This window comes from Chiloscyllium plagiosum, chromosome 13 (assembly GCF_004010195.1).
Source record: "Chiloscyllium plagiosum isolate BGI_BamShark_2017 chromosome 13, ASM401019v2, whole genome shotgun sequence".
Taxonomy (NCBI): domain Eukaryota; kingdom Metazoa; phylum Chordata; class Chondrichthyes; order Orectolobiformes; family Hemiscylliidae; genus Chiloscyllium; species Chiloscyllium plagiosum.
In genome coordinates this window covers 64724871-64743322 of record NC_057722.1, presented here as the reverse complement: position 1 = coordinate 64743322, position 18452 = coordinate 64724871, and the positions used below count along the sequence as shown (strand labels likewise).

Sequence of the window (18452 nt, the reverse complement as noted above, 5' to 3'; positions counted from 1 at the left end):
AAAGAACAGCATTGAAAGCAAAGGTCATTAGCAGTCGCAGAATTAACTGGAGACATGGGTGGAACATTGACTAGAGTTGGTCTCCAAAAGAACACAATCTCTGGGGAAGTTCTGGACACCATAGAAAACCTGCCTGTTGTGGTAGAGCTGGATGTCCAACCCTCAGAGGAGTTCAGTGAAACTATTGACTCATCTGCCACAGGCAAAACTCTGAGTGCTGATTATGTACTGCCTGAATTCATCAAGCAGAGGAAACTAACACTCCTTCACAGATTTGCAGTTTGAATGATGAGCTCATTGAATGCTATCATAACTAATCGGGAAGAGTCAATATGGTTTCACTAATGTTTCGCTAATTTATTGTCATTCTTTGAAGGAGTAATACACTGGATAAAAAGGGATTCTGTAAATGTATTATACTTGACTTTCCAGAAGGTATTCGATGAGGTACCACATCAAAGGGTATTGTGGAAAATAAAAGCTCATAGTGTAAGGAGAATGATACTAGCATGGATAAGCTTGCAAGCAAAAAAACTGAGAGTATGCATAAATGGGTCTTTCATTGATTAGCAGGATGTGAGTAATGGCATCATGCCGGGATCTGTGATGGGGCCTGTGATGACTTAGATGAGGAAGCAAAGGCTTGGTAACTAAATTTGCACACAACACCAAGATGGGTAAGAAGGTGTATTGTGAAGAAGGCATAAGGAAGCTGCAAATGCCTAGAGATAGGTTGGGTGTGTAGACAATAATTTGGCCGATGGAGTATAATGTAGGAAAATGTGAGTTATTCAATTTGGTAGGAAGGATAAAAATAGCAATGTATAAAGTGTACAGTTTAACTGCACAATTCAATATTTTTAAAACAGAGGTGGATCCAGGGTTATAAGAGTAGACAGGAACAATCATGATAATTTTGAATGGTGAAGCAGGCTCAAGGAGCTAACTAGTCTACTTATCGAGTCATAGTCATAGAGATGTACAGCACTGAAACAGACCCTTTGGTCCAACCCATCCATGCCAATCAGATATCCCAACCCAATCTAGTCCCACCTGCCAGCACCTGGCCAATATCCCTCCAAACCCTTCCTTCCTATTCATATACCCATCCAAATGCCTTTTAAATGTTGCAATTGTACTAGCCTCACCACTTCCTCAAGCAGCTCATTCCATATACGTACCACCCTCTGCGTGAAAAAGTTGCCCCTTAGGTCTCTTTTATATCTTTTCTCCTCTCACCCTAAAGCTATGCCCTCCAGTTCTGGACTCTCCCACCCCAGGGAAAAGACTTTGTCTATTTATCCTATCCATGTCCCTCATAATTTTGTAAACCTCCTTAAGGCCACCCCGAGCCTCCAACGCACCAGGGAAAACAGCCCCAGCCTGTTCAGCTCCTACCCATAGCTCAAATCCTCCAACCTTGGCAACATCCTTGTAAATCTCCTCTGAACCCCTTCAAGTTTCGCAACAAGTTTCCGATAGGAAGGAGACTCCTGTTTTGTATGTTTGCATCTGTATAAGCTTCTTTGTCTCTGCTGGAGGAGTGGGGCAGTGCTCCAGGAAGTGTGGGATACAAAGATTGTTACTCTGTACAAGAAAAAGGTGACTGCAATGATTGCAATAACTATCGAAGCATCATTCCCTGCTAAACATCATGAGAAAAGTATTTTGCCAGTGTTCACATCAGTATTTGTCAGAATGCAAATCCGGGATTAATGCTTTTATCTCAAAATCCAGTTTCTACAGTGGAACAACCTTCTTAATTTTGAAACAGAAAGAGAGATGATATGACTGTGTACTGTCTTCATTAGTTACATGGAGATATTTGACTATGTGAGCACAGCATTCTATGTAAGCTGCTGGAGAAAATTGGCTGCTCGCCAAAGATTCCAAGCACGATGTCCATGACCACTAGATGAATCAGATCAGCTATTATCTGATATCATCAGAATCTTTTGACATTTGCAGTTGGATCAAACAGGATTTTATCCTAACATCAACAGTCTTTTGTAACTGCACAAGATAACTGCTAAGTAAGATAAGAGCCCATTTTCTTAGGGGCAAGATAGTGGCATGGATAGAGAATTGACTGACTGGCAGAGGGCAGAGAGGAGGGATAAAGGACTCTTTTTCAGGATGGCAGCCAGTGACTAGTGGAGTTCCATATGTGTCAATGTTGGGACCACAACTATTCATTTTGCATAACAATGATGTGGATTAAGGAACTGAGGCCATTGTTGCAAAGTTTGCAGATGACATGAAGATACGTGGAGAGGCAGGTAACATTTGGAAGCAGGGAGGCTGCAGGTGAACTTGAACAGACTAGTCTCATGCAACTGATGCGATATTTTGAATCTAGGTTTGTTCAATATATCGTATCAGTTGTATGAAATAATGATCTTTTGCTATAAATTCTGTGTCTTATGATCCTGCCTCACTAGTTGCTTGATGAAGGAGCAGTGCTCTGAAAGTTAGTACTTGCAAATAACCTGTTGGACTATAACCTGGTGTTGTGTGATTTTTAGCTCCGTGACATTGGCTTACAGTGCTGAGATGTGGACAATATAGGCTAAGCAGAAGAAAAGACTGCACAATGCCCACCTACACTGTCTCAGCATCTCTTGGGTGGACAAAGTCACCAACCTAAAGATCCAAGAGTTTGTGAATTCCAACAATATACACTCATTGTAAGCCAGAGATGCATGCATTGACTTGGTCATGTTAATCAGATGATAGAGATGGACAGAAATCAGCAGCTACGGTATTGCTCTCTCCCAGGACCCTAACCTGAGCACAGCGAGCCCTGTAGAGTCTTGGGCTAAGATTTATGCCCTGTCCTAGGCTCTGTCAGCTCAAAAGCCTTGTGTGATGAACTGGCTACTGGATTAGACTTGCTGGACATGTGTACCTCCACTACAAGGACACCTGCAAGAAAGATATGGAGGTGGCAGACATTGACACAGGCAACTGGGAAATAATTCCAGTGGCCATGACATGTGCTGGCTGATGGTTTGGAAGTATTGGATTAGGTCAAGGGGAAAATAAAGGCCGGTGAATCCTTCAGCTGCAGCATACATGACTGACTTGAATGTTATAGTGTGGCTCCTGAGTTGCGCCATGTGATATGTAACACAGAGCAGACCACCAAAGCCCTAGCTATCTGCCAAGATATGGATATGAGAATAAGCAAGAATTATTCATCCTATTATAAAAGTTTACTGTGGACTTTTGTTGCAAATTCCTGCTATTTATTGAATGAAAAAGTCAAATGAGTGGTGCTATATTATCAGAATGTGGCGATGCTAACTGGGATTATGAATTAAAATCTCTTTTTAGAATTGGAGAATGCCAGCATAGGATAAAATTGCATTGGTATTCCAATGTAGAAGAATGCTGTATGCTATTCCCACAAAGGACAATGCTAGTTTTTATTTCCCTATTTCTTTCTATTTCAGATGTGAACCTTACTGATGCAGGAGCAAAACTTCAGATATGCCCCTAAACTTTACCATGGCATTTTGCTTCATGCCAAAGGATTGCTGTGCCTTGTCTGAGTTGTTTTAATGAATTGGGGTAGAAAATACGTTTTCAGGCAGCAGTCAAAAATTTATCTCACTTTCTTCTGAAGTAGAAATTTAATGTTCCCTGAAAGTAAAATGCGAATAAGCATAATATGACAAGCAGCTGATGGCTGTGCGATTGATTAACTTTGAAAAAAATTGCTCTGCTTGTTTCCATCACAGCTGTGATGAGACGAGTCTCTATGGCAAAGGGTTGCTGCTGCTAACGACGTAGGTTTCTGTTTGATATTCAATAACAAACTTCCATTTTTGTCTGAGATCAAGCAGGCAATAACTACAAGAACCTTAGGGTATTTGCACACCTTCCGAGGTGGAAGTCTATTGTTTGTGAAATTCGCCTTTGAAGGGGTGATGAGAATTGAACCAAAATAAGAATAAAATGAAGGTGATTTGCAAGTTTTTTGATAGCGGCTGAAATATTGAAAGATCAGTATCTATTTGCTTCATCATCTTAAAAATGGTGCGTGTTTTCTTTGCTTATTCCTCCAGTAGTACAATTGCTGTTGCTATCTTCTGTACAAGAGCAGGTACATCAGTCAGATTGCATTTGCATCATTCTCAGGGTCGAATTGATATGCAGCTCTATGTGATTGTAGACAGTCATCTTCGCCACAAACATTGGTGTTTATTTTGTACCTTGTTTGCACAGTCTGGCTGTCAACCACCACTAGCATCATCAGCGTTTGTTAAAAATATTACTTTATTCATTCACAGGAAATGGTCAAATCTGACAAGGCCTGGATTTATTGCCCGTTCCTGTTTGCCCATAAGATCAGTGTGCTCCTTCCTAGATACATGCCACCATATAACATGCCACTTATTTTGCAGTTTATGGGCTGCTGTGAAACCTTAGCGCACACTTCAATGTAGTTCATTATATGTGAAGTGTTCAGACCATATGTCCTTCCTTGCCTTGGAGAGGTGGCTTTCTGTGCCTGGGTCTTGTGATGAAATGTAATTGAGATGGGTAAGGTTGACAAATGATTTGATACAGAAACAAGAAATAGTGGCAGGCAAGTTCAGAAAAAGGGTGCTTAAAAGCAATGCTGTTCAGGCCTACATTAAATGCAGGGAATGGGTCTGGGTGGGTTGCGCTTCGGCGGGTCGGTGTGGACTTGTTGGACCGAAGGGCCTGTTTCCACATTGTAAGTAATCTAATCTAATTAGGTTTAGGACAATGTGTCTGTGTCATGCAGGCCACAGGGACAGATTTAGCAAACTTGAAACAAACTTAGCTAGGTACCTTGCTTACTGCAGGAAATGTACAAGAGAACCAGCAATCACGCACTCCGCTAACTCCACCAACTCCACCCTTGGTCTAGTATCTGTAATTTCTTGCACTCCAAATGTTGATAGCCTCCTCTCTGTGGCCACCTCTAATAACAGAACCAGTTTGGCAAGGCTTCGTAGTCCCAATAGCATATCAGGAAGGCAAACAGCCAACTTAGTAGTTCCCATGGGAATGATCCTAGGCATGGTGAAATGAGGAACAGGAAATACACTCTTAGTTTGTTAATCTGTGCTCCCCCAAAATTATGCCATCAAACACTCTATCTTTGAATGAGTACATGCTGTAACTCCCACCTTGGAACAAATTGCCATTATGTGTGAGAGTGTTGATTCATTGTAGGTCCTCAAAGAGAGCTGGTCAGGTAATATATCAAATGCAGAACATTTTAATATTTCGGTAAATTTATGGAATAGTGGTTCCAGGCATAATGGTCTCGCAGTTTTACTTGATTTCCACTAAAGGTTGAAAAGGAATTTTCATTCATACCCACATGGTAGACTGGTTAGTAAAGGTTAGATCACATGGGATCCAGAGGAAGCTAGCCAATTGGATATAAAATTGGCTTGAAGGTAGGAGACAAAAGGTGATGGTGGAAAGTTGCTTTTGGAACTGGAGGCCTGGCCAGTGATGTGCCACAAGGATTGATGCTGGGTTCACTGTTTTTCCCCATTTATTTAAATGATTTGAATATGAACATAGGAGGCATGGTTAGTAAGTTTGCAGATGACACCAAAATAAGTAGTATAGTGGACACTAAAGAAGATTATCTCACTACAACTGGACTTGGATCAGATGGGTCAATGGACTATGGAGTGGCAGATGGAGTTTCATTTCGAGAGATGTGGGGTGTTGCATTTTGGAAAGTCAAACCAGGGCAAGACTTAGAGTCATACTCATAGTCACAGAACTGTACAGCATGGAAACAGACCCTTCAGTTCAACTCATCCATTATGATCAGATATCCTGAATTAATCTAGTCCCATTTGGCCCATATACCCATCTAGATGTCTTTTAAATATTGTAATTATACCAGCCTCCAACACTTCCTCTGTCAGCTCATTTCATACATGCACCACTCTCTCTGTGAAAAAATTGCCCCTTAGGTCCCTTTTAAATCTTTGCCCTCTCACTTTAAACCGATGCCCCCTAGATCTGGACTCTCTCACCCAGATGAATAGACATAGAACATAGAAGAATACAGCGCAGTACAGGCCCTTTGGCCCTCGATGTTGCGCCGATCCAAGCCCACCTAACCTACACTAGCCCACTATCCTCCATATGCCTATCCAATGGCCGCTTAAATGCCCATAAAGAGGGAGGGTCCACCACTGCTACTAGACCTTGGCTATTCCTCTGCCTCAGACCAGCACTGTACTGCTTTCTGTACTGGGTCCTCATGTTTCAACTTCTGCTTGTAAGCTAGGAAGAAGAACACAGCATTGTGATCTGAGTTTCAAAAGTGGGGTATGGGTCGTTGGGCATCTTTGGTTGTGTGGTAATGGTCAAGGATGTTTGGCCCCCTGGTGGGACAGGTGACATATTGATGGTAATTTGGTAGCCTTTGAATATCCCTTAGAGCTGTCATTTAAAAGATTTTTGCAAACATTTCTTTGCATTAGCAAATATTAAAAGATCTACATCAAGACTGTCATAATAGCTTTAAAAATGGAGACAGATGAATGTTTCTGTGACATTCCAAACACACCTTCACTTGTGCAACATTAGGTTAAATAAACATAGGGCCCTGGGGAGTGTTGAAAAGTGTGGGGTCTGGGCAGATGAAGGGCTTATGCCCAAAACAACGATTCTCCTGCTCCACGGATGCTGTCTGACCTGCTGTGCTTTTCCAGTGTCATACTTTTCGACTGACTCTCCAGCATCTGCAGTCCTCACTTTCTCCCTGGGAAGTGATGCCAAACAAAGAGACCTCGGGATGCAGGTGCATAGTTACTTGAAAGTGGAGTCACAGGTAGGCAGGGTGGTGACGAAGGCATTTGGCACCTTGCCTTCATTGGTCAGGACATTAAATATAGGAGTTGGGATGTTATGTTGCAGCTGTAGAGGACATTGGTGAGGCCACTTTTAGAATACTGCATACAATTCTGGCCGCCCTTCTATAGGAAGGAAGTTGTTAAACTTGAGAGGGTTGCTGGGAGTGGAGGGTTTGAGTTACAGAAAGAGGCTGAATAGGCTGGGGTATTTTTTCCTGGAGCATCTGAGACTGTGGGTGACTTTATGGCAGCTTATAAAATCATGAGGGGCATGGATATGGTGAATAGCCAAGGTCATTTTCTTCGAGTGGAACTGTCCAAAACTAGAGGACATAGATTTAAGTTGAGAGGGAAAAGATTTAGAAGGGACCTAAGGGGCAACGTTTTCACGCAGAGAGTGGAGCATGTCTGGAATGAACTGCTAGAGGAAGTGGTGGATGCAGGCACAATTTTAACATTTAAAAGGCATCTGGAAGGGTATATGAATAGGATGGTTTTAGAGGGATATAGGCCAAATGCTAGCAAATGGGACTATTTGGGATGTCTGGTTAGCATGAATACATTGGGCTGAAGGGTCTGTTGCTGTGCTGTATGACACTGTGAGTCTATGAGCTAAAGATGTTGTTCTTCTTTGCCTGGCCCTTCTGCTGGTACTGTAGATGAAGAACTAATTCACCTTCCCATTCCCAATTTCCCATTCACCTTTGCTTATTAGATAATAGGGTGCTGAACTGCTCTGAGACTCTGCAGTCAATACCAAGGAGTGTGGAACACAGATTAGGATGGAGAGCATTGTTTGAGAACTGGAATCTAGAGCTTTGATGGCAGCCATCTGAATTTTCACGACAACATCCAGATAATGCATGGCTGCTATTTGGGCTGCTTGGCAGCTGAAACATTGGCCATTACGATTGGTGCCTCAGATTTGCTGTTAAGTCACTATACTTAGAAGGAAGAACCAAAGCTGTGTGCAAAACTTTGCGTCCGAATGACACTGAATTCCTCCATGTTCCTTGATATTAGCAGATACCTATATGATATCTTGAACATGTGGAAAAATTGTTATTTGGGAAACAAATAAATTGGAGGAATAATAAGTCTGGGGTTTGAAAATTTGAGGAAACAAATAAAAAGGAGCTGAAATAATAAACAATGAAAAGCTCAATGTAAAAGTGCTTTAAAGAATATAATATGCTTTCAATATAATAAGACTGTTCACAGCAAATTCTAGTTGCTGGAAATGAAATGGATTCCCTATTGTGTAAGGAATCCTCAGAAAAAGATGTATCAGGATGGGCATCAAAGCTGTTGTCATGGTACAGGGGGAGTGTCTAACGTCAGAATCTACGAAGGAAGGGGGAGGTGGCTCTGGCAATCGAGAAAATTATTTCTAAAGTGAATCAGAATCCTGGAAATGCTAGATATTTTATTTCAAAGGAGAGGTATTTCCTCATTCTAATCAACAAGGCAAATCAGGAAAGATTTTGTGAGACACTAGGGCAAGTCAGTTGCTGATGGGACTAATGGAAGTCATAAACCAGTCCCATTGATGGGACTAATGGAAGTTATAAACCAGTCCCATTGATGGGACTAATGGAAGTTATAAACCAGTACCATTGTGTAAAGTTGGATTAAAGAATGACTTTGCAAATGGACACATTGCAATTGTAGTGCAACAAATCCATACGGAAGGCATTGATTTTATCTTGGAGACAGATCTGGCAGGTTCAAAATTACTGACCTCACCAAGGGTGCTGAAACAATCAGTGGAAGTAAAAGAAATTGAGATATTACAACAGAACCATCATGGATTTTTCTTTACTGTTAGTGAGTTTGAGAAGATTTGTACCTCAGGTTGAGGTTCTGGAAGTAGGTTTGCTCATTGAGCTGGAAGGTTTGTTTTCGCGAACCTTCCAGCTCAGCGAGCAAACCTTTTCTTTACTGTGTTGTGAGTAGAACTCAGGCCCATTGAATTGGGAAGTGGAGAAGTCTATGCAAATGGGAGATGATATTGAAATTCAGTAATCTGACATGATTTTCATATATTTAACTAGAATGGAAGAAAGTAAAGAGAATGAGGCTGACATATTTAGCCCATTCACTTTAACAGAAATGCAACAGATAAATCTTAATTTGAGAGAATCATAGAATCATATAACATAGAAACAGACCCTTCGGCCCAACTCGTCCACGCCAACCAGACATGACCTAGTCCCATTTGCCAACATTTGGCCATATCTCTCTAACCCTTTCCTAGTCATATATTTCATCAGAGTCATCACTTCCTCTGATAGCCTGTTCCATTCACACACCACCCTCTGCAAGAGAAAGTTACCCCTCAAATCCTTTTTAAATTTTTCCCCCAACAACTTTACACCTATGCCCTCTAGTTTTAGACTAAACTGATGCCCTCTAGCTTTGGACTCTCCCCCTCTTGGAAGAAGATCTTGGCTATTCACTCTATCCATGCCCATCATGATTTTATAAACCTGTATTAACCTTCTCAGCCTCAACACTCGAAAGCCAGCCTATTCAGCCTCTCCCTATAAGTCAACCCCTCCAGTGCCATAAATACACTTTTAAATCTTTTCTGCAATTTCTCAATTTTAACAGTAGCCCATCAGGTGACATTTGCATCTATATGTCATAACAGATTTTTACAAATAGCTCATGAAATTCCAGTAACAGATCACTTTGGTTTTCTGTGATAAAATATTGCCGGACATACATACATATTGTGTAATGGAGAAACCTGTACCTTTAATTCTGATATCAGCTTTTGAAGAACAGTTTGGTAGGGTCTTGTCAGACTCAGAGATGGAAATGTGTTGCTGGAAAAGCGCAGCAGGTCAGGCAGCATCTAGGGAACAGGAGAATCGACGTTTCGGGCATTAGCCCTTCTTCAGGAATGAAGAAGCTTCTTCAGGCTAATGCCCGAAACGTCGATTCTCCTGTTCCCTAGATGCTGCCTGACCTGCTGCGCTTTTCCAGCAACACATTTCCATCTCTGATCTCCAGCATCTGCAGACCTCACTTTCTCCTCTTGTCAGACTCAATAGAGCCCTGACCTAAAGTTAGTGGTTGGGATTAGTAACAAGTATTGACATTTCAGCACAATTTCCTGAGGCAGTGCCTTTGCAGAATATTAATGAAAAATGATAATGGAAAAATTAGTTTGATTAATCCATCATCTTGAGGTGCATTAGAAAGTTGGCATTAAATCGTCAAGACCATGATTATTAAAGCTATTGGCAATAATGTTCTAACATTGGGAGTAAAGGAATTCCCTTGTTACTGTTGCTATTAGGTACTCCAAATAAGTCCACAGGATTCAGTCTTTTCGAATGGACGTTGGGGCATGAGGCTTGAGAATCCTTTGAATTAATAATAGGAGAATTTATAAACCAAATCTCAGATGCTATACTTCCAATATTTATGTCAAATGTCCAAGCCATGTGAGTTGGCCAAAAAGTTAGGTGGTACTCTGACAGGTAACATAATCAGAACTGAAGGGTATTTCCAGTGGCTAAAGAGGCAGGGAATGAAGTAGAAATATCTTTCTGATTCAAGAATGAATTAGCAACTAGAAATTCTAAAGTCAACCTTTAAGAAATCAAATTGAAGTGACTTATAAAAGCTATTGTGAGTCATAAATTGATTTAAGTTAAAATTATGTTAATGTGGGGGATGTGTTAGCCATAAAACAATACCTTTGCAGACTAAACCCAGAGATGTCAGCCGAAGTGAGTGAATAAATCAAGTTCATTATGGACATATTATCTAACTAGGTCACATTAGCTGGAGTTGACCTATTGTAACAATGCTGAAACCAAATGGATCACAATGGTTGTGTATAGACTATTGCAAAGTCAGTATGGTAACACATACAGATTCTTGTTTGTTTCTGTGATTGGAGGACTGTATTGATAAGATTGGATAAGCATAATTTATTATAAAAAATAACTTAAATGAGATATTGACCAATTCAATGACCAATGTGGCCAAAAACAAATGGGCTTTTGTCTCCCCGGATGGACTTTATATAAAGTTTTGCTGTTCAGAATGAAACGCACACCTAACCTTTTGATACTTAACTGACAAGGTCATTGAAGAATTAGGTGCATGCGTTTTTACATTGATGATTTGGGTATGTTTAGACAACCTGGGAATAAATTGGTGGATGGTTACAAATTTGATCAGAACCTTGGCTACAAGGAAAGTTGCCAAAGCAAAGATAATTTATTTGGGTCATTTAATAATGCATTGTTGGACAAAGCCAAGCAAAATCTAGAGAAGCAAAAATAAAGACTATTCTAAGATTTCCTTGTCACTAAGGCAAAAGAGGAAATTTTGAGGTATATTGGCATAAGTCAATTTTCAAATTTTTGTTCCAAATTTCAACACTGTAGTAATTGTTTTCATGAGTTTGTTAAAGAAATGAAAGTAACTTGAATGGGCAGAAGAATGTCCCTTTGACCACTTGAAAGTTGTATTGACTACAGCAACTATACATAAATTCAAAATTAGATCTCTATAGGTAGAATTGAAACAGCAATGACAGGAAATTCTGATAGAAAGTGAAAATGCCTCTGAAAGATAGCTTTTCAATTAGTTTCCTGCATGAGAGGTGTGATGAAGGCTTATAATATGTTATTATTTGGAAACTTAGGTTCTACGGTGGAGTAATGTTAAATTTTGGTTTGATCTTTTTTTTCTTATACGGTGAGAAAGTCTTGTTTTGATCAATGTATCTAAGAAACTATATGATTTTAAGAAGATGATAAGCAAACTTGACAAGGAGGTAATTGCTAAGGTGTATACTGACTTGAAGTCTTCCAACCCAGAGAAAGAGAGACCCAGAACTAGGTTCATTCAGAGAGGAACGGTCTATTAAAACAAAAGTCCTATCAGTTTTACAGTCTCCACAACAATCAGGACAGAAGGGGAGATGTCAGAGGTTGCTTGGAAGAAATCTGTAGAAGCAGCATGCCATGGAGATGTCAGAGAGGAAAACATGCAGGAAGATTGTTGAAAATATTAGTCTAAAGAACATGTGTGGCAGTAATAATGAACTGAATTAGAAGCTTGTTTAAAGATCTGTGGAAGAAATGTTGATTGAAGATAAAAACATTGAATGAAAGTGCAGAACTTGCTGGAAAGGAAACCAATTACAGCTGCACAAACTGAACAGGAAGCTTTAACTTGGAGATACAGGTAATCCGTCACTAAGATTAGAGAGTCTGTAATGTTGTTGTTGGAGTAAGAGCACTGAACCTTCTTCTGAAAGTTACAATGAGTTTGTTTAAAATCGTTCTTGAATAATATAGTTTGTGCATTTATTTAATAGATTTTTATATTCTTTTGTTAAAAGTGTATTTGCAGTCTTTTGTGAATATGTTCAGTGACTGACGTCCACAGTAAGAGACCTTAAGTTCTACTTTTTCTTTCCGTCTATCAAGCCAGGCCTCACACTGGAGTCTGACTTATTCAGTATTACTATTAGCTGGGTCATAACTGTGTCTTAAATGGAAGATTTATCTGTGTCTTAAATGGGAGATGCTTCATTTTTAAATTGTACTATCTAATTCTAGTTCCTTTCTTAAAATGAAACCTCCTCCTAACACCTTGTCAAGTCTTTATCAGAATCTGATATGTTTCAATTAAACCACCTGTCATTCTTCTAAAGCTCAGTCGATATAAGCCTAATCTGCACAACGTTTCTTTACAACTTCCTCATTCCAGGAATCAGTCAAGTAAACTCTCTGTAAGCTGCTTCTCATACAATAATAACCTTAATTGAGTAAGGAGATCAAAGTTGTACACAGCACTCCAAATGTGGTCTCACCATTGCCCTGTACAAATGTAGCAAAATTTCCATTTTTATATTCCATTCCTCTTCTAATAAACAACAATATAGCATTTGCTTTCCTCATCACTAGCTGTAGCTACATGCTAACCACTTCCAATTCATATACCTGGGCAGCCAAATCCTTCTGCATCTCAGAGTTCTGCAATTTCTTTCCATTTAAATAGTATACTGATTTTTGAATGTTCCTGCCAAAATGGCCAGGTTCACATTTTCTCACATTATACTCCATCTGCCAAATTTTGGCAGTTCGACAGTAAATCTTCAACAGCATGATCTTTCTACTCTTCGACTGGCAAATTGCCATTCTTGGGTGTCTGAAATAAGAAAAAAACACGAGTTATGGCAAAGACAGGGAGAAAGTAATACACCATCTACAGCTTGTAAATCAAAAGAGATTGTGAGATATGGGAGGTGAGAAGGAGAATTAATTAGGGGATACCATAATCCTTTATTGTTTCATCTCCATTAGTTATCACAGTTTAAGCAATGCTCTTTTCATAATGGCCAGCACTATCTCTGCTGTGTGCATTTGACCATCCATGCCTGCAAATCCATTTCTAGTTAGTTCCAGTTGTCCCTGGTTGTGCTTTACCTTATGCTACAGGAAAGTGGTAGAGGGATATAGACAGGCTAAGTGACTGGACAAAAAATGTGGCAGATGGAATCTCATGTGGGAAAATGTGAGGTTATGCATTTTAGCAGGAAGAATACAAGATTTGGGTATTACTTAAGTGCAGAAAACTGCAGCACAGAGGGATATAGGAGCCCGTAAACCATGAAAATCTACCATACAAGCTCAGCAGGTAACAGAGTAGGCCAATGGAATGTTAGCTTTTGTTCCAAAGTGAATAGTGTGGAAAAGTGGGGAAGTCTTGCTAAAATTATGCAAGGCATTAGTTGGACCACACCTCAAACAGCTAAAAGTTTTGGTTCCCTTATCTAAGGAAAGATGTTTTGGAGACAGTCCAGAGAAGGTTTGGCAAGTTGATTCTAGGTATGAAGATGTTTTCTTGAGGAGAGGTTGTGTAGGTTGAATCTGAACCCATTGGAATATAGAAGAAAATGAGGCAACATTATTGAAATATAGAGGATCCTAAGGGTACTTGACAGGGTAGATACAGAGAAGGTGTTTCCTGTTGTGGGAGAGTCTCAGACCTGAAGACATAATCCCAGAATTAGGTCAGTTTTGAACATATTTAATAACCCATCCCCAAAAACCCTGCAATAAAGAATTCTACAGATTCACTACCTTCGAAGCGAAGAAATTCCTTCTTGTCTTTATCAAACCTGACTCAAACTTTTTAATCAGTAAGGGAATCAAGGGTTATAGGGAAACGGCAAAAGTGGGGTTGAGGATTATTGGATCAGCCATGATCTCATGAATGATGGGGCAGACTTGGTGGACTGGGTTGTCTACTTCTGCTGCTATAGTGTCAGAGTGTTGTGTCATTTTTTTTCTTTATTCATGGATTTGTAGGTGTTGCTAGTTAGACCAGCATTTATTTTGACCCAGGAATACCAATGTAGTTCCAAGGATGGTGAGTGGCTGGGAGAGCAGGTATTGGTGTCCTTGTGTATTGGCTGGTTGAGGTTATAGTTTTGAAAGTCGTCTTGAAGGAGCTTTAATGAGGTGTTGCAATGCATCCTGTTGATAGTCCTGCAGATGTTGGGAAAGAGGTGAAGAACCACATTCTGCGCATATTTTTGTTAGTTCATGGAATGTGGCCTTCGCTGGCTCGGCCAGCATTTATTACTGTTGTAATGAATGCATGTATTGAAGTCTGATGAGGTTTCCTGTATCTTATACACTGCAGGTAATCCAGCAAGCTCTGCACCGCCAGCCTAGTACTGCAGCCCAGTATCTGCAGCAGATGTATGCGGCACAGCAGCAGCATTTAATGCTGCAGACTGCAGCCCTCCAGCAACAACACCTGAGCAGCACACAACTGCAGAGCCTAGCAGCTGTCCAACAGGTGAGTTGTCAAGTTCAAAGGTCAGGGAGCAATAACCTGGGAAAAATTACATTGGTGGGGAAGAACAAAAATAAGAACACAGGAAATATGAGCAGAAGTGAGCTATTCAGCCCTCAAGCCTGCCCTATCATTCAACAAGATCATGACTAATCTGCTACAGGCCTCAACTTCTCTCTAATGCCACCTTAGCATAGGTGTCAACTCCCTGATATTTCAAAAAAAACTATTGACCTCTTTTTTAAAATACTTACAGTGATCTAGCCTGCACAGCACGCTGGGCTAGAGCACTCTAGACCTGCATTACCCTCTTGGTGAAGAATTTCATTTCCATCTCAGTTTTAAATAAATGTCAGCTTATTCTGTAATTTTCCCCCTGAATTTGAGATTCCTTCACAAGTGGAAACAGCTCCTCAACATCTGTAATGTCAGCTACCCCCACCTCAGAATTTACTATGTTTTAACAAAATCACCCTTAATTTTTTTCAAGCTCTAATCAACAAAGGTCAAATCTGTTTAGCTATTTTTGATAAGTCAACCGTTTCATCCCAGGAAACAGCTAGTAAATCTCTTTTTAACCATTTTCAATGCCAGAATATCCATTTTAAAGTGGGCAGGGGTCCAATCCCTGAACAGTACTCCAGATGTGGCCTGATAACACCTTGTACAATTGGAACAAGAATTCTCTGTTTGTAAACTCCAGTCCCTGGCAACAAAGGCTAAAATTGTGTTTGTCTTCTTATTGGCTTGCTACACGTCTCTGCTAATGTTTTGAGTCTCATAGACAAAAGCACCCAGATTTCCACTGCACATCATTAGGTGTCTCTCCAATTTAAATAATAGTCTGCCTTTTGATTATTCCTACCAAAGTACATAACCTCACATTTTCCTACATTAAATTCTATCTGCTACGTCTTTGCCTACTCACTCAACTTAATTATATCCACTTGCAGATTCCTTAAGTCCTTATCACAGCATACCTTCCCACTAATTTTTATATCATCAGCAAATCTCTGATGCCTCCTCCAAGTCATTAACATAGATGGTAAATAACTGAGGTCCTAGGACTGATTAGGTTAGATTCCCTACAGTATGGAAACAGTCCATTTGGCCCAACAAATCCACACCGAAGAGTAACCCACCCAGAGCCATTCCCACCACAATATTTATCCCTGACTAATGCACCTAACATTATTGGCAATTTAGCAGGACCAGTTCACCTGACCTGCATATCTTTGGATTGTGGGAGGAAACCAGAGCACCCGGAGGAAACCTACGCAGATACGAGGATCTTTATGCATGCCACTAATTATGTCTTTCCAACCTTATAAATACCTATTAATCCCGACTCTGCCTTCTATGTGTCAACCAATCCTGAATCCATTCTACTATATTACCCACTCTGCTCTGAGCTCTTGTGATACCTTTTGACATAAACTTTTAAATACCTTCTGAAAATCTAAATAGGCCAAATATACTGGTTGGAGAAAGTGAGGGCTGCAGATGCTGGAGATCAGAGCTGAAAATGTGTTGCTGGAAAAACGCAGCAGGTCAGACAGCATCCAAGGAACAGGAGAATCGATGTTTCGGGCATAAGCCCTTCTTCAGGAATGAGGAAAGTGTGTCCAGCAGCCTAAGATAAAAGGTAGGGAGGAGGGACTTGGGGGAGGGGCGTTGGAAATGCGATAGGTGGAGGGAGGTCAAGGTGAGGGTGATAGGCCGGAGTGGGGTGGGGGCGGAGACGTCAGGAAGAAGATTGCAGGTTAGGAAGGCGGTGCTGAGTTCGAGGGATTTGACTGAGACAAGGTGGGGGGAGGGGAAATGAGGAAGCTGGAGAAATCTGAGTTCATCCCTTGTTGTTGGAGGATTCCCAGGCAGAAGATGAGGTGCTCTTCCTCCAACCGTTGTGTTGCTATGGTCTGGCGATGGAGGAGTCCAAGGACCTGCATGTCCTTGGTGGAGTGGGAGGGGGAGTTAAAGTGTTGGGCTACGGGGTGGTTGGGTTGGTTGGTCCGGGTGTCCCAGAGGTGTTCTCTGTTGTCAGAGTTTACCAACTTTGCTTGTTATATCCTCAAAGAGCTCCAGCAAATATGTAACATTATCATTTCCCTTCCTCCAAACCATGCTGACTCTGTTTGAGTACATTAAGCTTTTCGAAATGGCCTGCTATTTTTTCCTTAATAGACTTTGGTATTTGCCTAATAACAGATGTCAGGCTAACTCAATCGTTTCTTGCTTTCTGTCTCCATCTCTTCTTACACAGGGGTATCACAATAGCATTTTCTGATCTGTTAGAACCCTCTTGGGATTCAGTGAATTCTGGAATATAACTTCTGTGCAGATATGGTCTGAAGTCTTTGACAGTGAACCAAATCAGAACTTTACATCTTACACCAACATTTCACTTTATTTGCCTTATTCATTCAAATGTATGTTACCAGTTCCTCTAGCAAATGCTTGGGTTGATCTGTTTAGCAACAATGTAAATTCTAAAATAATGGGGGACATTTTGACTTTTGAGTGATGCTGTAAAATTATGACATTAATTCAGATTTGATAACTGATGAAAATCAACAGGAGAGATGTACGTTTTTTTAATCAACCTGTTCAGATATGTTATAACACACCTGGGAGCAGGTAAGACTTGAACCCAGTCTTCTGGTTCAGAGGAAGGAACAATGTGTCCGATCAATGGGACATATTCAAGAAGGAGATAGCAAGAGTACAGGCTAACATGTTCAATAAAGATAAAGGGTAGGACCAACAGATCCAGCAAACCCTGGAAATCGAGGAATATAGGGATTGGATAAAAAGAAAAAGGAAAGCTAATGGCAGATATTGAGGGCTCAAAACAGCAGAAGCCTAAGAGGATTATAGATTGTGATAGATTCTTCATTCCTGAAGAAGGGCTTATGCCCGAAACGTCGATTCTCCTGATCCTTGGATGCTGCCTGACCTGCAACACATTTTCAGCTCTGATCTCCAGTATCTGCAGTCCTCACTTTCTCCTCGAGGATTATAGATTGTGCAAAGGAGAACTTAAAAAGGAAATTAAGACAGCCAAAAGGGGGCATGAAAGGATAATGGCAGGTAAAATGTAAGAAAATCCCAAGTTATTTTGTGAGTGATAATTTGTATGTGGAGCTGGAAGATGTTTGATGTCAATTGACAGGATGTGGGTATCGCTGGCATGGCCAGTGTTTATTGCTCATCCCAATCTTAAGTCACATGTTGGACTGACCAGGTAAGGATGTGAGTGATCCAGTTGGGTTTTTATAACAGTTGAAACAGTTTTATGGTTATCATTAAACTCTTAATTCAATTTTTTTTTTAACTGAATTCAACTTCCACTGCCAAGGTTTGCATAATATTATCTTGGTCTCTCAATTAATAATGTAGATCGGGTTCTAAATAAATATTTTGTGTCAGTCTTCACCAGTGAGAGGGGTAATGTGGCTCTAGAAATCAGGCAGATGGATTTGATTTAATTAAATAAGTTAGCATAGAGGTTTTAGTGATCTGGCAGGGTTAAAATTGGATAAATCTCCAGGACTGCATGAAATGGATCCTAAGCTGCTGAGTGGGACAAGGGAGGAAATAGTAAGGCCCTGGTTATAATTTTCAGTTCCTCTCTATCCACAGTAGAGGTGCCAGAGGACTGGAAGACAGCCAATGCGGTACTGTTATTCAAGAAGGGAGGAAGGGAAAAACCAGGAAACTTAAGGCCAGTCAGTCTTATTTCAGAAATGG

The 18452-nt window shown here is 40.5% G+C and overlaps 1 protein-coding gene across 2 annotated transcripts in view; it reads left to right on the top strand.

Annotated features, from left to right (window-relative positions):
* Nucleotides 1-18452, top strand: part of phc3 (polyhomeotic homolog 3 (Drosophila)) — a 113787-nt gene that overhangs the window by 32524 nt on the left and 62811 nt on the right. For both annotated transcript variants that reach the window (XM_043702647.1, XM_043702646.1), the window contains exon 3: nucleotides 14547-14705. In XM_043702647.1, coding sequence (XP_043558582.1) covers nucleotides 14547-14705 — 159 coding nt within the window. The remainder of the gene's footprint in view (nucleotides 1-14546; nucleotides 14706-18452) is intronic.